At 40.4% G+C, this 18,304-nt stretch overlaps 1 protein-coding gene across 1 annotated transcript in view; it reads right to left on the bottom strand.

Moving 5' to 3' along the window:
- Positions 1-15,632, bottom strand: part of LOC141686106 (uncharacterized) — a 110,116-nt gene extending 94,484 nt beyond the window's left edge. Inside the window, exons 1-2 of the mRNA XM_074491163.1 lie at positions 14,371-15,632; positions 13,826-14,288 (exon numbers count right to left, since the gene is read on the bottom strand). Of these exons, the coding sequence (XP_074347264.1) occupies positions 13,826-14,288; positions 14,371-14,862 (955 nt within the window). The 5' untranslated portion in view covers positions 14,863-15,632. The remainder of the gene's footprint in view (positions 1-13,825; positions 14,289-14,370) is intronic.
- Between the last annotated feature and the right edge of the window lie 2,672 nt (positions 15,633-18,304).

Below are 18,304 nucleotides of genomic sequence, written 5' to 3'. Positions count from 1 at the left end.
GAAAGAAATCCTGAAAACAGACACTCATTTTGAGTAGCACGTCTAGTTCTGACTCCAACATCTGGATCACCAATAATCAACTCAAAAGGGTGAGCTTTATTCCAGACAGTCTGTCTTGGAAGATTTGATCTTGATGATTCGCCTTGAAATTCATTGTGATGTTGTGTCCTACTAGATGATCCTTCAGCATCTCCCCCTGAGTTGTTGCCATGTTGACTTGAAGATTCTCCATCAGTAGCAGTGGTATCTCCATTGTTGCCAAAGTTTCCATCACTATTACCTTGAGTATCATCAAGATTAACAGGTTCTTCACCATCAACAACCTCAGGTTCTTGACCATGTTCTGATTCTGAATCTGACATATCACCAAACTTCAGTTTCTCAGAAGGATCTTCAGTTTGGATACTAGGGAGTTTAGTGTCATCAAATGTAACATTGACACTTTCAGTTACTTTGTGTTGATCAATGATATACACTCTGTATGGTCTTCTTCCATATCCAACAAAAATACCCTCATATGCCTTTGCCTCGAATTTACCACGACGCTCATCTCCATCCTTGAGCACGAAGCATCTGGCACCAAATACATGAAAGTATTTGATAGAAGGTTTCTGTTCATTCAAAATCTCATAAGGAGTTTTCATGAAGTCTTTGTTGATTAGAGTTCGATTCTGAGTATAACATGCAGTATTGACAGCTTCAGCCCAAAAGTACATTGGAAGACCGGATTCACTTAACATCGTTCTTGCAGCTTCAATCAATGTACGATTCTTCCTTTCTACCACTCCATTTTGTTGAGGGGTTCTAGGAGCTGAAAATTGTCTGGTAATCCCTCTGTCTGTACAGAATTCATTGAGAAGTGCATTCTTGAATTCTGTCCCATTATCTGACCTTATTGCTCTAATAGGGACGTTAGAGTCTAACTCAATCATCTTGATATGATCAATCACAACTTGTGGTGTTTCATCCTTAGAGTGAAGAAATAAAACCCACGTATACTTGGAATAGTCATCAACTATCACAAGACAGTAACACTTCTTTGACATCGAAAGGACATTAACTGGTCCGAATAAATCCATGTGCAATAATTGCAGAACACCAGTTATGGAAGATGTGTCAGTGCCTCTGTGACTTGCTTTCTTTGACTTTCCTTTCTGGCAAGCCTCACATAGTCCTTCTGGACAGAATTCCAGCTGAGGCAGACCTCTTACCAATTCTCTTTTTACAAGAGAATTCATTGTTTTGAAATTGAGATGAGAAAGTCTCTTGTGCCATAGCCAACTCTCATCTGACGATGCCTTTGCATAGAAGCAATTGACTTCAGGATTGCTTCCAGAGTTCATGTTAGCTACGAACAGATTTCCTTTCCGGATTCCCATTAAGGAGGGTTTTTCACTTTTCTTGTGCAGAATCTGACACTTCAGCTTGTCGAATAAAACATTGTAGCCGTTGTCACAGAACTGACTAACACTAAGCAGATTGTGTTCAAGTCCTTGCACAACATACACATTTTCAATGATAACATTTCCAGCTAGCAAACAGCCATATCCCTCCGTTAAACCTTTGCTGTTATCTTCAAAGGTAACCACTGGGCCAGCTTTCTCAACCACATTTGATAGCAGGGCTCTATCTCCGGTCATATGTCTTGACGATCCGCTGTCAAGAATCCACACTACCAGTTGTACCTGTTTAATGCCCTGCAATACAAATGGATTAGACCTTCTTCGGAACCCAAGCTTGGCTGGGTCCGGCATACTTGTAAAATTGGCCTTTATCAGGCAAAACAACATTCTTAATTTTAATATTCTCAACGTTCTCAATGACTGAACATTTGACCTTGTGAACAGCCTTGAAAAATTTCTGTTTAGGCTTAGGCACAAATGTCTCCTTTCTAGCTTTAGGAGGACTAGCAGTCTTAGACCTATCATTCTTTCTATTATTCACATGCTAACGAGGAGTAGTCTTATCATTAGAAACATGCTTACCATTAAAATAAGCTAACATCAGATTAAAAGCACAAGACATACAATCAGGAACACCACATGCTTTATGAGAAGGATTAACAATAGGCAACTTATGCATGGTAGACATGGCATTTATGTTATCCAACTCATGTGTGTCTGAGTTAGTCTCAGTTGCTTTCACAACCTTGACTGGAACTTTTGACACACTTGACTTGGAGACAGCTTTCTCATTAGCATTATCTTCAGCACGGATTTCTTCTTGAATAATAAAAGAGGTCTCATCAAAAGGTTCAGCAATTGATTCTTTATAGAGGGGTTCATCAACACCCTTAAGCACATGTGGTACTTCCCTGCCTTTAGCACAGACATGAGGAGGGGAGTTTATGCCTAATTTTCCAATAGCAGCATTGTAATCATAACCTATACCAGATGTTTGATTAACAGCTTGCTTATTGTAAAACTCTTTGGACTTCGAACAAGAATTAAAGTAAGCTTTAACCTTAGCCTCAAGACCAGTGATCTTGTCTTTGAGAATAGTTTCAAGTTGTCTATAACAGTCAACTCTATTCTCTAGAAAAGACACCTGTTCTTTTAATTTATCTTGATTAATGTGCACAAGTCTTAATTTATTGACCTCTTTCTCAAGGTCTTTGATTTGTTGATTTAACAATTCATTATCACGATGAGCACAATCTAAGGAACCTCCTAGATGATAAACTAATTCAGCATCAGTAAATTTTACCTCTTTTCTTGACGATGAGGTGCTTGCATCACTAGCCATGAGAGCAAGATTCCCAACTTCTTCATCTTCACTGTCAGTATCATCCCAGCTTCTTCCCTTTGCCAGGTAAGCCCTTTCAGATTTACTCTTTTGATTAGAATCGTAAGAGTTCTTCCTTGCTTGTTTTGGCTTCCTGCATTCTGTGGCAAAGTGTCCCAACTCATTGCAGTTGAAGCATCGAATGGTGCTTCGATCAACCATCCCTGTTTTATACCCACCACTGCTGGTGTTAGAGGATGAAGATCCCTGTTTTAATTCAAGGATTATAAGAGAGGATCATAAAAGAAATATAATATATTGAGAAAGGTTTAGGGAACCCAAGTAAAAAGATCCCGGATATGATCCCTCAAACGATTTGTAAGACCGAACGATAAACGAGTCGTAAAATAATTAAACGACAGGTAATGCAAGAGAGATTAGTGCAAGGATTAAGGATGATAATCAAGCAACTAAGCAAGGATTAGCATAAAAGATGCTTCCACCACCAAGTGATGACAAGTGGTAATTGATGAAGTCACCAAGGTGATGTCATGGTTAGTCACACTCCACTCACTTTATTCAACCAATTAATCACCCAAATATCCCATTCACTTCCATTTTCCACCACAAACTCATTTAGCAAAGTGTTAGGTCCCAATTTATTTGTAGAAGGGGGGGTTGAATGCAAACAATACCGTTTAATCGAATAAAATGCGGAATAAAAATGTGAAACAAAATTCAAGTTAAATAAAACTTTTATTAAACTTGAAAGGTGTTACAACTACGGTATCGGTTACAAGGGATTAATCTCAAATCAATTATTACAAATCTAGAATAAATTCGACATGAACTTTTTCTATTTTTGCAATTAAAAGATCAAATGCTAAATGCGATTTGAGATTAAGTTCTAGGGATTTTAATCCGCTAGATTGATACACAAGAACAAGATAAATAATTCTAGTGGATTGGATTTAACTTTTCAATCTAGAATTTTGATCTTGAATAAAGCAGATGAAAAATAAAATGTTGTGCCTTTGTTTTCTGCTGTGTTCTTGACTTATGTTTTCTGTTGAATTATTGCATGAATATCTTCTGCTGTGTTTTTGTTGTTTAAGTAAACAGAACAATCCAGTTTACTCAGCAAGACTTTCGGCAAGACAATCAAATGAACTGGTATGACAATCCATTTGAACTGGTAGGACTTTCGGTGAGACTATCCTCTTGAACTAGCAAGACAATCCCAATAGCTAGCAAGACAATCAGAATGAACTAGCAAGACTTTCGGTATGACTATCAATTGTCATACCGATTGTCATAGTAGTTCAAATCAAATTGTCTTACTGAATTATTAATAGATTTTAATCTAATAATAATTCTGAAAATCCTTAATATTAATTCTGAATTAATTAATCAATTAATTCAATTAATCAATAAATTAATCTTTGCAGATATAATTTATTTTCTTAATTAAATTATTTGATTTAATTAATTAATAGAGAATTAATACTAATCTTGAGCAACAACCATTCTTCTGAAAATCTTCTGAAAATTACTGTCAATTATGAATCAATTCCACCACTTCAATGTTGACACTCGATGTACTGTCTGGTTCATGAGTGACTAACTTCCGTGACGTTTCTTCAAGCCTTGACCTTGATACTCTTGATTTTCTTCAGACTCAATCCTTGTAATTAATTGATACCCTGACGAGATCTCTGTCACTTGATTAAATCCACAATCTTGATTTATATCACTGAGGCTTGATCAATTTCTTGAGCTTCTTCCAGTGAATTAAGTCTTCAAGTCTGTAGATGAATAATGTTTCTTAACCCTTTGACAGATGTTACTCTGTGAGATCTCTCTGACGATAGATCCACTATTTACTTATTACATTCTTATTTGAGTTGAGTTAAATCCTCGAATATACAAATAGGCTATGCCATATGCCTTTCACAAAGTAAAAAGTCTCCCGAGAACAAGTGCTCTCGGCTTCTTCATCCTAAAGAAGAGAAAATTTCCAGAAATCAAGATTCAAGCTTTGTTAAATTACAAGGTAATTATCCAAGGTTCTTTATGACTAATTATGGCTATCCTAGAAGTTTAAGCCTCCAATTCTTCATGAATCTCTTCCAATAAATCAAGGAAGAAGATGATGAATAGTGTTTTCAAGATTACTAACTTTATTTTCTTTGATTTCCTTTAAGATCCAAGCATTCCTAAGCTATCTCAAGGCTTCTTAAGGCTTCCTAGCTACTCTAATCACTCCAAGGAAGGTATAACCCCTCCAAACCCTAGCTTTACTTTGAGTATTAGGTTTGGTTTTGTTGATTATAGTTCATGAGAGCATGATTCATGTATATTTAGAGTTTGATTGGATTTGTAATGAGTTTGGGTTGTAAATCTTGGTTAGTGGTTAATGAACCTTAAGTATAGTTAGTAGCTCTTGTTGTGATTGAATAAGATGGATAAAACATGAAGTAATGGACTGATTTAATAGGATTTGGATGAAGTTTAGTTGTATGGTTGATTTGTGGTTGAATGATGGTGGAATGGTGTTGATTGGTGGTGGTTTAATATTGAATTGATTGGGTAAAAAATTGGGAATTGCTAAGTTATAGCCGTCGTAATGCCCAATTTTCCTTAGACTGTTTTTGTTCTTAACTTCAGGACCCGTTCACTCACTGTTAGATTCTGACCATTGCCATGTTTAGATAGTTCATGTTATGAGCTTCATTTTGATATGTGGTTCACTTGAATCCGATGTACGGTTTAGGAGAAATGACCGTTTTAAGTAACGGCATTTCGCGAACGGACCATTACCCCTCGCCTTACTTTGAAACCTTGGTTAAGGTCCTTAAATGACTAATTGGAGTATGAAACAATTATGTAAAGTGGATTAGGCAGTTGGAAGAGTACTCGCGAAAGAATCGCTTTAAAATTCTTAATGGTTAATTTATAAAAAATGGTGGAGCCGAGGGTACTCGGACGACTTAAGTGAATCGTTAAGCGCGAAAGCGAACGTTAGGACTCTAATTGGTTAAAGTCTAGTTTCTTAAGCGACCGGGGTTTAATTTCGACTTATGTTGTTGTTCATAGGTTATCGGACCCACTCTAAGCTTAAGTCTATCCGGGAACACTCAGGCAAGTTTTCTACCCGTTATACTGTTGTTGTGATGTATATATGTATATGCATTATCTTGTGATAAGTGCATGAATGTTATTAGCAAATCTTGCGATATATTGGAGCATGCTGATATGGTATATATGCATGTCTGTTTCGTAATCTTGATATCTAATTGTTGATTCAATTGCTTATAAGTTGCATAATACATATGCTAGAGATAAGCAGTAGTTGCGTATACCCTTAGTATAGGGGACCCAAGTGAACATATTTCTAAACCGGGAGTCGATGTTCCCGAGTATAATATATATATATTTATATATATAGATATAGTTTTCAAAACTATTAATCGAATAAGATTTATTCAAAAACTTTATTTTATTTAATGAATATTATTTTGAATATTCATTCGAGGACTTAAGACTCCATTTATTTTATTTAATGAATATTATTTTGAATATTCATTTGAGGACTTATGACTCCACTTATTTATTAAATAATATTCTTTATTTTATTAAAGAATAATGTTTCGATAATCAAACTTATTTTCAGTTATTCAAATAAAGATCGTACTTTCGTATAAGTATATCTTTGGTTATTTATTATTCATTTCAATTATGAGTTTTAAAACTTCTACTTCGATTATTTTTATAAGGATTATCCTTATGGGAATATTATTTAACTAATAATATTCAGATATTTTCTAATATATCGGGACTGATTTATTTTATTAAATCAGCATTACTCCAAACATTCTTAAAAATATTTTCGAGTCTTCAAAATGATTTTAAAAGTTAGAGCGGATCCCAAAACTCGTTTTCAAATTTAAGATCTTCCTTTCGAAGGGGATTTAAATACTCGCTCAAAAATTTGAGGGATCCGGCTCCGTGATGTATTTTTTATATTCGCAACAAGGTTACTGTTTTGATAAAAGAGTTTTTGATTACTTACCCAATAATCGGGAAGTAAAATTCTCGGAATAACTTAATCCATTAACAGGCATCGCCTGGGAAATATCGGTGAGTTTTTCTTTCCAACTAGATGCGACTTCTTGGTGGAGTCGTATCAACAAGTTCCTACTTGGGGAAAGGGGAAACGAGCTTTACATTTCAGAGTCATGGATTTCATCTGAACTAGGAGTGGCGTAAGTGGTCGAGTGGCGCCGGCCCAGCCTTATTTATTGGCCCAAATGGCCCGGAAGTTCCGCTAAGACGGTTCATTCCTTAGGAGTCCAGTGTTCGGTTGACAAGTAAATCCGACTATTCTCCTCTACATGTAGAAAATGGTGGGTGATAGGGATAAATAAGTCCTGATTTTATAATTAATGGGCTGCTAGGCCCAATAATAATAAGATGTATAATATTCAGACCAGAAAGGTTAAGTCTGACGGACCGGATTAGGCCTGGTGGAATAAAAAAGGCCCAAAAAGCCCTAATTATTAATTAATTTCGTAATTAATTAATAAGGGAGAAATCAGATGTTGAAAAGAGTCCCGACGAGGATATAAATCCTTAGAGATTAGCCTCAAGGGGACCTGAAAGGATAAGGAATCAACTTCCTACTTCCTAGGACTCCTAAGTCTATCCTAATTCAGAGGCTTATCCACCAAGCCTCCTATACCAAGTCCAATTCAAGGACTCCCGCATCTATATAAGGGGCCTCACCCCACAAATCAGAACTACGTTTTTTGACTTGATCCTTGGCAATCAGCAAGGTACGTAGGCATCTTGTTAAGGCAGATTGAGTCACGAAACACAAGAGCAGTCAAATCGAGCCTTGGAGCTCACGTTCCTTAGTATTAAATACAGCAATAATATATAGTAGTTTTAATCCATAACATTTGGCGCCGTCTGTGGGAATTACGCAACAACAACCATGGCGAGAACACGGAGAACAACCAGCACTCTGGAGGAGGGAACACCATCAGGGACAACCCAGGTGATTTCATCAACCGTGGAGGTTCCTCCCCATTCAACTTATGCATCTACTCAGGGGGAAGCCCAGACAGGGGCAACTCATCCTCAGCCACAAGGGACAACTCCCCCGACTGTTCAAGGTACGAATCCTCAAGTTCAACAAATACATATACCTGTGAATTCTCGACCCGTCGGGTATGAATACTCAACTATTGTTACTACTAACCCCCCTTATGGGATGCCCCTTCACCCTGAGGTTGGAGGAAGTGGATATGCTGGGCGAAGCGAAGCACGAGGGCGGTCGCCCCCCTATATACGAGGTTTGGATCTTATCCCTGAGGATCGGGAATTTTCTGGTCCATACACTGAGAGAGACTCCGAATCTTCGGATGATGAAGTGGCCCCGAGAAGGAGGCGTCCTGGAAAAGAGCCAATGGCCGATGGAAGGCAACGCCCCCAAAGCACCCCAGGGGCGAATCCCCAAGAAGTGCAGGAAAAGATCAGGGCTCATGAGGCTGAAATCCAAAGGCTGAGGCGTGATTTGGAGGCTTACCAAGCCACCAGACCCCACATACCTCCTAGGGGGAGAAATCCTCCTCCTATCATAGACCTGGATGGTCCGGTAAGAAGAAGGGCTGCTGTCCCAAGAACTGATCCAAGCAATCTCCTTCCCCTTGGGGATCCTGATGATCCAACTCCACCCTTCACAGAAGAGATAATGAATGCCCATATCTCAAGAAAATTTAAGATGCCCACTATCAAAGCCTATGATGGCACGGGAGACCCCGCTAATCATGTTAGGACATTCTCTAATGCACTGCTGCTGCAACCCGTGAATGATGCTATAAAGTGTCGGGCCTTCCCTCAAACCCTGTCGGGTATGGCTCAAAGATGGTACAGTCGCCTGCCCCCAAACTCTATTGGATCGTTCAGAGAATTAAGTCAGGCTTTTATTAAGCAATTCATCAGTGGAAGAGTCCATGAGAAAAGTTCAGCATCTCTTATGAGTCTTGTGCAGGGAGCTAAAGAATCCTTAAGAGATTACCTAAATCGTTTTACAAAGGAGGCTTTAAAAGTCCCAGACCTTGATGATAAGGTAGCCATGATAGCGCTGCAACAAGGAACTAGGGATGAGTTTTTCAAGATGTCTTTGGCCAAACGACCCCCTGAGAGCATGTTGCAGCTCCAAGAGAGGGCAGGGAAGTATATCAAGGTTGAAGAGAGTATGAGGAAGACCGTAGTAAGTAATGAGCCCACTGGAGGCAAGAAACGAAAAACTGATTTGGAGTACATCGCTAAGGATAAGTATCCTAGAACTGAACAAAACCCTGATTCAACCCCCAAGAAGGGAGGACCTGGGCAAAAGTTCACTGAATACGCTAAGCTGAATGCCCCCAGAAGTCAGATTTTGATGGAGATTGAGAAAGACAGAGATATTCGCTGGCCTAAGCCCTTGAAGGCTGATCCCGCCAAGCTAGATAAGGGCAAGTATTGCAGGTTTCACAAAGATGTTGGTCATGACACCGATGAGTGTAGGCAGTTGAAAGATGAAATTGAGTTTTTGATTCGAAAAGGAAGGCTGAACAAGTATACTGGAGATGGAGGAGACAGAAACAATAATGGAAGGAAGAACTTTGAAGATCGTAGGAGGGACCAAGATGATCAGGGGCGGAATCCCCAACCTAGAGGACCAGTTATAAACACCATTTATGGAGGGCCGAGACCTCGAGGGCCTGTGATAAACACGATCTTTGGAGGTCCAACTGCTGCTGGATTGTCCAAAAATTCCAGAAAGGCATATACTAGAGAGGTTATGCATATTGTTGGAGAAGCCCCGAAGAGGGCCAGGACAGAAGTAACATTGGCTTTTGATGATTCCGACCTAGAGGGTGTGAAGTTTCCCCATGACGACCCGCTGGTCATAACGCCGATAATAGGAAATAGCCCGGTTAAGAGGGTCCTTGTGGATAATGGTGCTTCTGTGGATATCTTGCTCCACGACACCTTTCTAAGGATGGGGTATAACGACTCCCAGTTGACACCAACCGACATGCCGATATATGGATTTGCTGGAGTAGAATGTCCTGTGGAAGGGATAATTAAATTACCAACCACCATAGGTACGGAGCCAAGGCAAGCAACGCAGATGCTGGATTTTGTGGTGGTAAAGGCTAGTTCAACTTATAATGCTATCATGGGGAGAACAGGGATACATGCCTTCAAGGCAGTCCCCTCTTCCTACCATTCAGTCATGAAGTTTCCCACCCGAAACGGGATTGGAGAAGAGAGGGGAGATCAAAAAATGGCTAGAAGCTGTTATGTGGCCTCTTTGAGGGCAGATGGAGTCGGGGGGCAGGTTCTTCCTATTGAAGATATGGATGTTCGAGAAAATGATGAGAATAGAGGAAGGCCAGCAGAAGAATTGGATTCGGTTCCTTTAGATCCCAAGAATCCTGAGAGGATGACTTTTATTGGAGCTACATTAGAGGAGCCCCTTAGAGGGAAGTTAGTGAAATTTTTGCAAGAAAATAGTGATGTGTTTGCATGGTCAGCAGCTGATATGCCAGGCATAGACCCGGGGTTAATTACCCACAAGTTAAACGTGGATCCAAGCCGGAAGACAGTAAAACAAAAGAAAAGAAATTTTGCCCCGGAAAGACAAGAGGCTATAAAGCAGGAAGTGGAAAAGCTCTTAGAGGCTGGTTTCATTGAGGAGATTCAATTTCCGGAGTGGTTAGCAAACCCTGTAATGGTGAAGAAGGCTAATGGAAAGTGGAGGATGTGTATAGACTTCACCGATCTGAATGATGCATGTCCCAAAGACTGTTTTCCGCTGCCTAGAATTGATACTTTGATTGATGCCACCGCTGGACATGAGATGCTGAGTTTCATGGATGGATTTAGCGGATACAACCAGATCAAAATGCATAAGGATGACATTCCAAAGGTATCATTTATCACTGACTTTGGTGTTTATTGTTATCTTGTTATGGCGTTTGGTCTCAAGAATGCAGGAGCCACCTATCAAAGGTTGGTGAATAAAATTTTTAAAGATCTTATTGGGAAGACTATGGAAGTCTATGTTGATGACATGCTAGTCAAGAGTCTAGTAAAGACTGATCATATAACCCATTTGAGGGAAGCTTTTGAGGTCCTGAGGTACCACAAGATGATGTTGAATCCCACGAAGTGTGCTTTCGGAGTAGGATCTGGAAAATTCTTGGGATTGATGGTCTCAAAGAGGGGAATTGAGGCTAACCCCGATAAAATAAAGGCAATCCTGGACATGGAACCCCCAAAAACTGTCAAGGATGTTCAGAAACTCACAGGAAGGGTTGCTGCGCTAGGACGATTCATCTCCAAGTCAGGAGACAAGTGCTTGTCATTCTTCAAGTCATTAAAGAACATTAAAGACTTTGTATGGAGTGAGGAAAATCAGAAGGCATTTGAAGAGTTAAAGAAGTATATGGGCCAGGCCCCGTTATTGGCCAAGCCAGTTTTGAGTGAAGTTTTATTCTTGTACTTGGCTGTTTCAGAAAGCGCCTTGAGCGCGGTGTTGGTTAAGGAGGAACTGAAAGTCCAGAAACCCGTATACTATGTCAGCAAAATCTTGCATGGTGCTGAGTTGAATTATTCAACTATTGAGAAATTCGCTCTAGCCTTGGTAATGGCTTCGAGAAAGCTGCGTCCTTACTTTCAAGCTCACCAAATCGAAGTGCTAACAAATCAGCCACTGAGAAATATCATTCACAGTCCCAAGGCAAGTGGGAGACTAATTAAGTGGGCAATAGAGTTGGGAGAGTTCGATCTCAAGTATAAGCCACGTATGGCCATAAAAGCTCAGGCACTAGCTGACTTCGTGGTGGAATGTACCATACCCAACCAAGAAGTCGGGGGGCAGGAAGATACCACACCTCAAGACAAGGGAGTCGACAATGGGGACAAGGAGAAAGAATATTGGGTTCTCTATTTTGATGGAGCATCAAAAACAAATTCCAGTGGAGCAGGGTTGGTTTTGCAAAGCCCTGATGGATTCTTAATTGAGTATGCCATGAAGCTAGACTTCCCAACCACAAACAATGAGGCAGAGTATGAAGCCCTGATTGCTGGCCTTGGTCTAGCTGGGACACTTAGAGTCAAAAACTTAAAGGTCCGTGGAGACTCGAAGTTGATCATATCCCAGGTAAAGGGAGAATTTGAAGCAAGGGATGATACGATGGCAAAGTATGTTCGCCTAGTAAGGGCTGTGATGACCCAATTTAATGAATGCCATGTTGAACACATTCCAAGGGAAGAAAATGCTAAAGCAGATGCGCTATCAAAGTTTGCTTCATCTGAGATTGAAGAAAGTTCAGGAAGTGTGTACTTCCGTGTTTTGAAGACACGAAGTATAGATGTTAAACTTGTGGCTCCCGTAGGCTTGGGGACGTCATGGATTGATCCCATCAAGGCTCACATTCAGACCGGTTGGTTGCCAAGCGATACAATTGAGGCACGGAAGTTAACTGTTCGAGCACTAAGGTACTCTTTGATAGATGGGATTCTATATAAAAGATCTTTCGTGGTTCCTTACTTGAGGTGTCTCAGGCCCGATGAGGCACGATTGGCTCTTGAGGAAGTGCATGAAGGCATTTGTGGGCAACACTTGGGGGGCAGGGCCTTGGCTCATAAGATAACTCGTTTAGGCTTCTATTGGCCAGAAATGATGGCTGATGCCAAAGAATATGTAAAGAAGTGTGATCGTTGTCAGAAGCATGCACCAGTCGCCAGACAACCCCCCGAGATGCTGACCTCTATCAACTCACCTATTCCCTTTGCTATGTGGGGGATGGATATTCTAGGGCCTTTTCCTATGGCCACAGCACAAAGGAAGTTTCTGATTGTAGCCATTGATTATTTCACCAAGTGGATCGAAGCCAAACCTTTGGCCAAAATCACAACTAAGCAGGTTGCACAATTCCTGTGGGAAAACATTATGTGCCGATATGGAATTCCCCGTATCCTCGTCACTGACAATGGAACGCAATTCAACAATGAGGAATTCAAGAAGTATTGTGAAGAAAATGAAATTGAGTTACGATTCACCTCTGTGGCTCACCCGCAAGCCAATGGGCAAGCGGAAGTAGCAAATCGGATAATCCTGGATGGACTAAAGAAGAGGATCGAAAAGTCGAGAAATAATTGGGTAGATGAGATACTTCCCATATTATGGGCTTATAGGACTACCTGTAGAGTCACGACAGATGCAACTCCTTTCATGTTGGCATATGGGGCGGAAGCGGTAGTTCCCGTGGAGATATCACATTCTTCTCCAAGGATTCAGGCTTTTGATGAAAAAGAAAATGAGGAAGGGCAGAAGTTAGCCCTGGATTTAATTGATGAAGTACGAGATAAAGCACACGCAAAGATAGTAGAATATCAGAAAAAGGCTTCATTCTACTACAACCTAAGGGTTAAAGAGAGGTTTTTCAAACAAGGTGACTTAGTCTTGAGAAAAATAGAGGCTTCTGGTGTCGGACAGAAAGGAAAGCTTGCCCCAAATTGGGAAGGGCCGTATAGAGTCAAGAGCGTTCAGGGTAGAGGAACCTACAAGCTGGAGACTATGGATGGTTTTGAAGTCCCGAGAACCTGGCACGCACAAAACCTGAAGGTTTACTACGTGTAAGATGGTCGAAGTACGATTCTCACTCGTCAGGATGGCGAGTAGGTTGAAAAGCACCTTGAAGCTTTGCTTGCTTAGGATTTATATGTTTTAGTTTTATTACGAAATTTATTAAGACTTGTGTAAGGGACGAATCCCAGACAATTTTATGAAATTCATAAGTTCTTCAAAGCATGATTGTGGCCTAACAAATAAAAATCAAATGCATGGATGCAAAGCATAAAAGGTGATAAATGAGATAGATCTGATAGATGTTACAAAAGTTTGATAAATAAAGTCTCGAAAATAAAAAAAGCCACGCAGGGCTGAAAAAGCTCTAAGGAGCTGAGGTGCCCTCGGCGTCCATATCATCGTCTTCTCCGCTCTCGCTAGATGTCTCCGTCGTCTCGGAGGAGGAAGAACTGTCATCCTCAGCGGGTCTGGAAGAGGACTCGGGAGGAGGAAGAAGTGGATCCTGAGGAACATGATCCGAGACGACTACTCGGGTACGAAACCTCTGTAGCAAGGCCTCATCGTCAGGGCAGATGTAGTCCGCCGGGTTAATATCAGGACAAGCCTCGTTCACGGTCCCAAGGGCCGTGTCCCAACCAGTCCTAAAAAACTCGGGAAAGACTGAATCATCCCTAATCCTCATGGATTGGGCAAACTCCTCCGAGTCCAGATAATTGTCTATAGCTTTATCCTTCTCCGCCCGAAGTACCACCAGCTCGGCGTTAGACTCTCCGAGTTCTTCCTCCTTGCGCTTGAGCTTCTTCTCCAGGGTAGCATACTTCTTCTGCTGCCTCCTGAGGGCGTTATCGGCCTTATCAGAAGCCCGCTTCCATGATTCGGCTTGCCTCACAGCGCCTTGAAAGTAGGCGTTAGACTGAAACAAAACAATTAACAAAGTGTAAGGCAAGAAAGTGCTACAAGAACGAGAAATAAGTTTAAAAAAAGAGAAGGCATACCGAAGCCAGAGATTGGGCTCCCATGAGCTTAATCCTCTCAAGGTCAGGAGTGGCCACTACATCAGTAAAGTCCTTTGGAGTCACGCTATGGTAGGACCAATCCCAAGCATGCTTCGTGGAACCAACCACGGTATCCCCTCGGCGGAATCCCCAGAGAGGCTGAAAGGCGCCTGTAGCAGCAGCAGCAGGGGCAGCAGCAGTGATAGGAGCATTATGGCCCTCAGCTCCTTCAGTTGAAGCCTCCCCCATAGGCTCCTTGTGCTTTCTCAAGAAGATAGGCTCTGTCGCCTTTCCTCTGGTGTCTAGGCCTGCTAACCGAGCTTTCTTCATCCTAGCTGTTTCCTCGACCAAGGGGACATTGTCCTCGTTAATCTCCTTAGCAGCTGAAACAAAGCAAAAGACAAAATAAGTGATGTTAATAATGCGTGAAAGAAAGAAAAATTGAGAAGGGAAGAGAAATACCCTGTTGAGAAACAGAGGATAGTCCCACATGAATCAGGGAAAACTCTTCTAAAAGAGTCCAGCTGGTGGTGGTGCCATCATCCTGAGTGAGCCCATTATAAATGATAGTTTCTTCAGGAGTTAAGTGAATGGATTTGAGGCTACCATCACTGACCTTCCCGAAGGAGGATCGAAAGAGCGTGCCCCAATCGCCATTCTCCCAACGTAACCCGACGAAACTATTCCTCCAATTTGGATTATTATCCGGAATAGAGGCGCTGTTAAAAATATGTTTGCTTTTGGGCCTTTGTTTGACATAAACCCAGCCACAAATATTGGAAGAACTATTGTAACATTGAAAGACTTTCCTAAAAACGGCTACAGAAAGAGGAAAGCCCTCCCTAAGACAACAAACCATAAAACATAGAATATTCCTCCAGGCGTTTGGAGGAAGCTGACACGGGTTAATTTGTAAGTCAGCCAAAAGATGAGGGATAAAAGGATGGAAAGGGAACCTAAGCCCAGCATTAAGGGCGTCGGTGTAGATGAAGAGAGTATCAGGCCTCCAGTGACAAGTACGGTCACCACCAGAGACTGGAACTAGTCTAAAGGGAGGAGGGACGTTATAACGAGCATTTAGTTTATTGAAATCTATGTTATGCCAAGTATTACAGTGATTAAAAGAGTCGAGATGTGCAGTGGAGGGATATTCATCCCCCCTAGAATTAATCATATCAATTAAAGACATATATGAAGAGCGGATCTCGATATCCTTACCTCGTTTTGAAGCCGAGGCAATTTTGGCCGCCCTCTCAGAATTCTTGTCAGCCATTAGAAAGCTAGAAAAAGCCTGAAGGAGAGGTTGGAAAACTAAAGGAGGGATTTGAGAAAGGAAAGGCTAGGGATGAGGAGAAGCTGTAGAATGAAATGAGAGGTGAAATGAGAGGTGTGAAGAAATAAAACTCTCACCCCACCTTTATATAGCCAAGGAAGAAGGATAATGGGCCTTAAAAAAGCCCATTTGGGCCCAAAAACTTAGAAGGTTCTGGAATAACCCGGGAAGTTCTAGCAAAAATCAGAGGAAAATTAAAGTTTTTGAAGAATCTGGAAGAATCCAGAAAAACCCTAGAAGGATTTGGAATTAGAAAATGAAAGCCCATCTCAGAAAAGGGCCTAATTCTAGAAAAAATCAAGCCATGTTTGAGGCCCAAATAATGTTTAAAAAAAAAAAAAAAAAAAAAAAAAAAAGTGGGAAGGGAGCCCAGTTAAAGCAATGGGCCAATTGCAAAAAACTAGTTGGACCAAGGAAAGTGGGCCAAGGTTTTTCTATTGTAGCCCAGGAAAAAGGGTAGGCCAAATTAGAGAATAGGCCCAGTTAAAATAGGCCCAAATCTTAGCCCAGAATTGAGAATCCAAGGATATACAAAAAATATATATGTATTCTTGAACCTTTCGAAGAGAAAACACAGCAAAATCCTGGTCAAAATGTTCCTGCTCGAAAATCCTTCGACCAGGGTTTAGAAGGAAGGTTAATTCGGTCAGAAAATAAGAATCTTGACCGAAAGGGAAGTAATCCTATTCGAAAAATTTAACTGGTTCAACCAGAATATTTCCTGACCCTGTCGACCAGGAACCAAGGTAAAATCCTGGTCGAATAGTACCTGCCCGAAATAGCTTCGACCAAGGCAAGAGATGGTGGTTAATTCGGTCAAAAAATGGGGATCTTGACCGAAAATCTTAACCGAAAATTCCTGGTCGAAAAATCCTATTCGAAATAAAAAAAAAAAAAAAAAAAAAAAAAAAAAAAAAATAATATATATAGGAAAAAATCCTGGCCGAAATTCGACCAGGAATCTTGCTCGAACCCAACCTGCTCGAAATTCAATCGACCAAGGCATACTGAAGGCTAATTCGACCAGGATCCTGGTCGAATGGATTCCTGGTCGAAAATTTTATATAAAAAAAAAAAAAAAAAAAAAAAAGAAAAAAAAGGAAGAAAAGTCCTGGAAAATCCAGAAAAATTAGGATAAATCCCAGAAATTAAGGGAAAAATCCAGAAAAAATAAGGAAATTCCTTAAATAATTTCTGAAAAATATTAATATTTTCAGAAATAAGGAATAAATCCAGAAAAATTAGGATAAATCCCAGAAATTAAGGGAAAAATCCAGAAAAATTAGGATAAATCCCAGAAATTAAGGGAAAAATCCAGAAAAATTGGGATAAAACCCAGAAATTAAGGGAAAAATCCAGAAAATTAGGAAAAAACCCAGAAATTAAGGGAAAAATCCAGAAAATTAGGAAAAATCCCAGAAAATTAGGGAAAATTCCAGAAAATTGGGATAAAACCCAGAAATTAAGGGAAAAATCCAGAAAATTAGGAAAAATCCCAGAAAATTAGGGAAAATTCCAGAAAATTAGGAAAAATCCCAGAAAATTAGGGAAAATTCCAGAAAATTAGGGAAAAATTCCTGGAAATTAAGATAATTTCTGAATAAAAGGAAGATTCGTTGTAAATGTGTAGGTCGCTCCACACTTTACGCAAAAACGAAACCCTGTAAGGGAACGAATAGATTTAACTTCTGCGAAACCTAATCAATGTTTCCCAAAAGTTGGGGGGCAAATGATAGGGATAAATAAGTCCTGATTTTATAATTAATGGGCTGCTAGGCCCAATAATAATAAGATGTATAATATTCAGACCAGAAAGGTTAAGTCTGACGGACCGGATTAGGCCTGGTGGAATAAAAAAGGCCCAAAAAGCCCTAATTATTAATTAATTTCGTAATTAATTAATAAGGGAGAAATCAGATGTTGAAAAGAGTCCCGACGAGGATATAAATCCTTAGAGATTAGCCTCAAGGGGACCTGAAAGGATAAGGAATCAACTTCCTACTTCCTAGGACTCCTAAGTCTATCCTAATTCAGAGGCTTATCCACCAAGCCTCCTATACCAAGTCCAATTCAAGGACTCCCGCATCTATATAAGGGGCCTCACCCCACAAATCAGAACTACGTTTTTTGACTTGATCCTTGGCAATCAGCAAGGTACGTAGGCATCTTGTTAAGGCAGATTGAGTCACGAAACACAAGAGCAGTCAAATCGAGCCTTGGAGCTCACGTTCCTTAGTATTAAATACAGCAATAATATATAGTAGTTTTAATCCATAACAGTGGGGTTGCACTACTGCGACTGATTATCGTGAGTGGTCTTCCTGGCGCGACAAACTCCCGTAATGAGTTCATCATCCAATTGGATATTTTTGCAACACTACCCAGAGCACTTCGATAGAAAGGCTACGGCGGGGCGATTGTTGAGTGTTGGTAGGGTCGAGTTTTCAAAATGATGTTTCCATCAAATGAAGTATCTCGTAACTTCATTTTTTTTGAATGATATTTCAAAGATTGATTCTATACAAGTTATGCCTTGTAGCTTCATATATGTGATAAACTATTTATACCTTGAACGGTGGTAGTTCAAGTAGTATTCGGAAA

The sequence above is a fragment of the Apium graveolens genome, chromosome 9 (genome assembly GCF_009905375.1).
Source record: "Apium graveolens cultivar Ventura chromosome 9, ASM990537v1, whole genome shotgun sequence".
Classification (NCBI taxonomy): domain Eukaryota; kingdom Viridiplantae; phylum Streptophyta; class Magnoliopsida; order Apiales; family Apiaceae; genus Apium; species Apium graveolens.
Note: the sequence above shows the minus strand (reverse complement) of the source record. Positions and strands in the feature narration are given on the sequence as shown.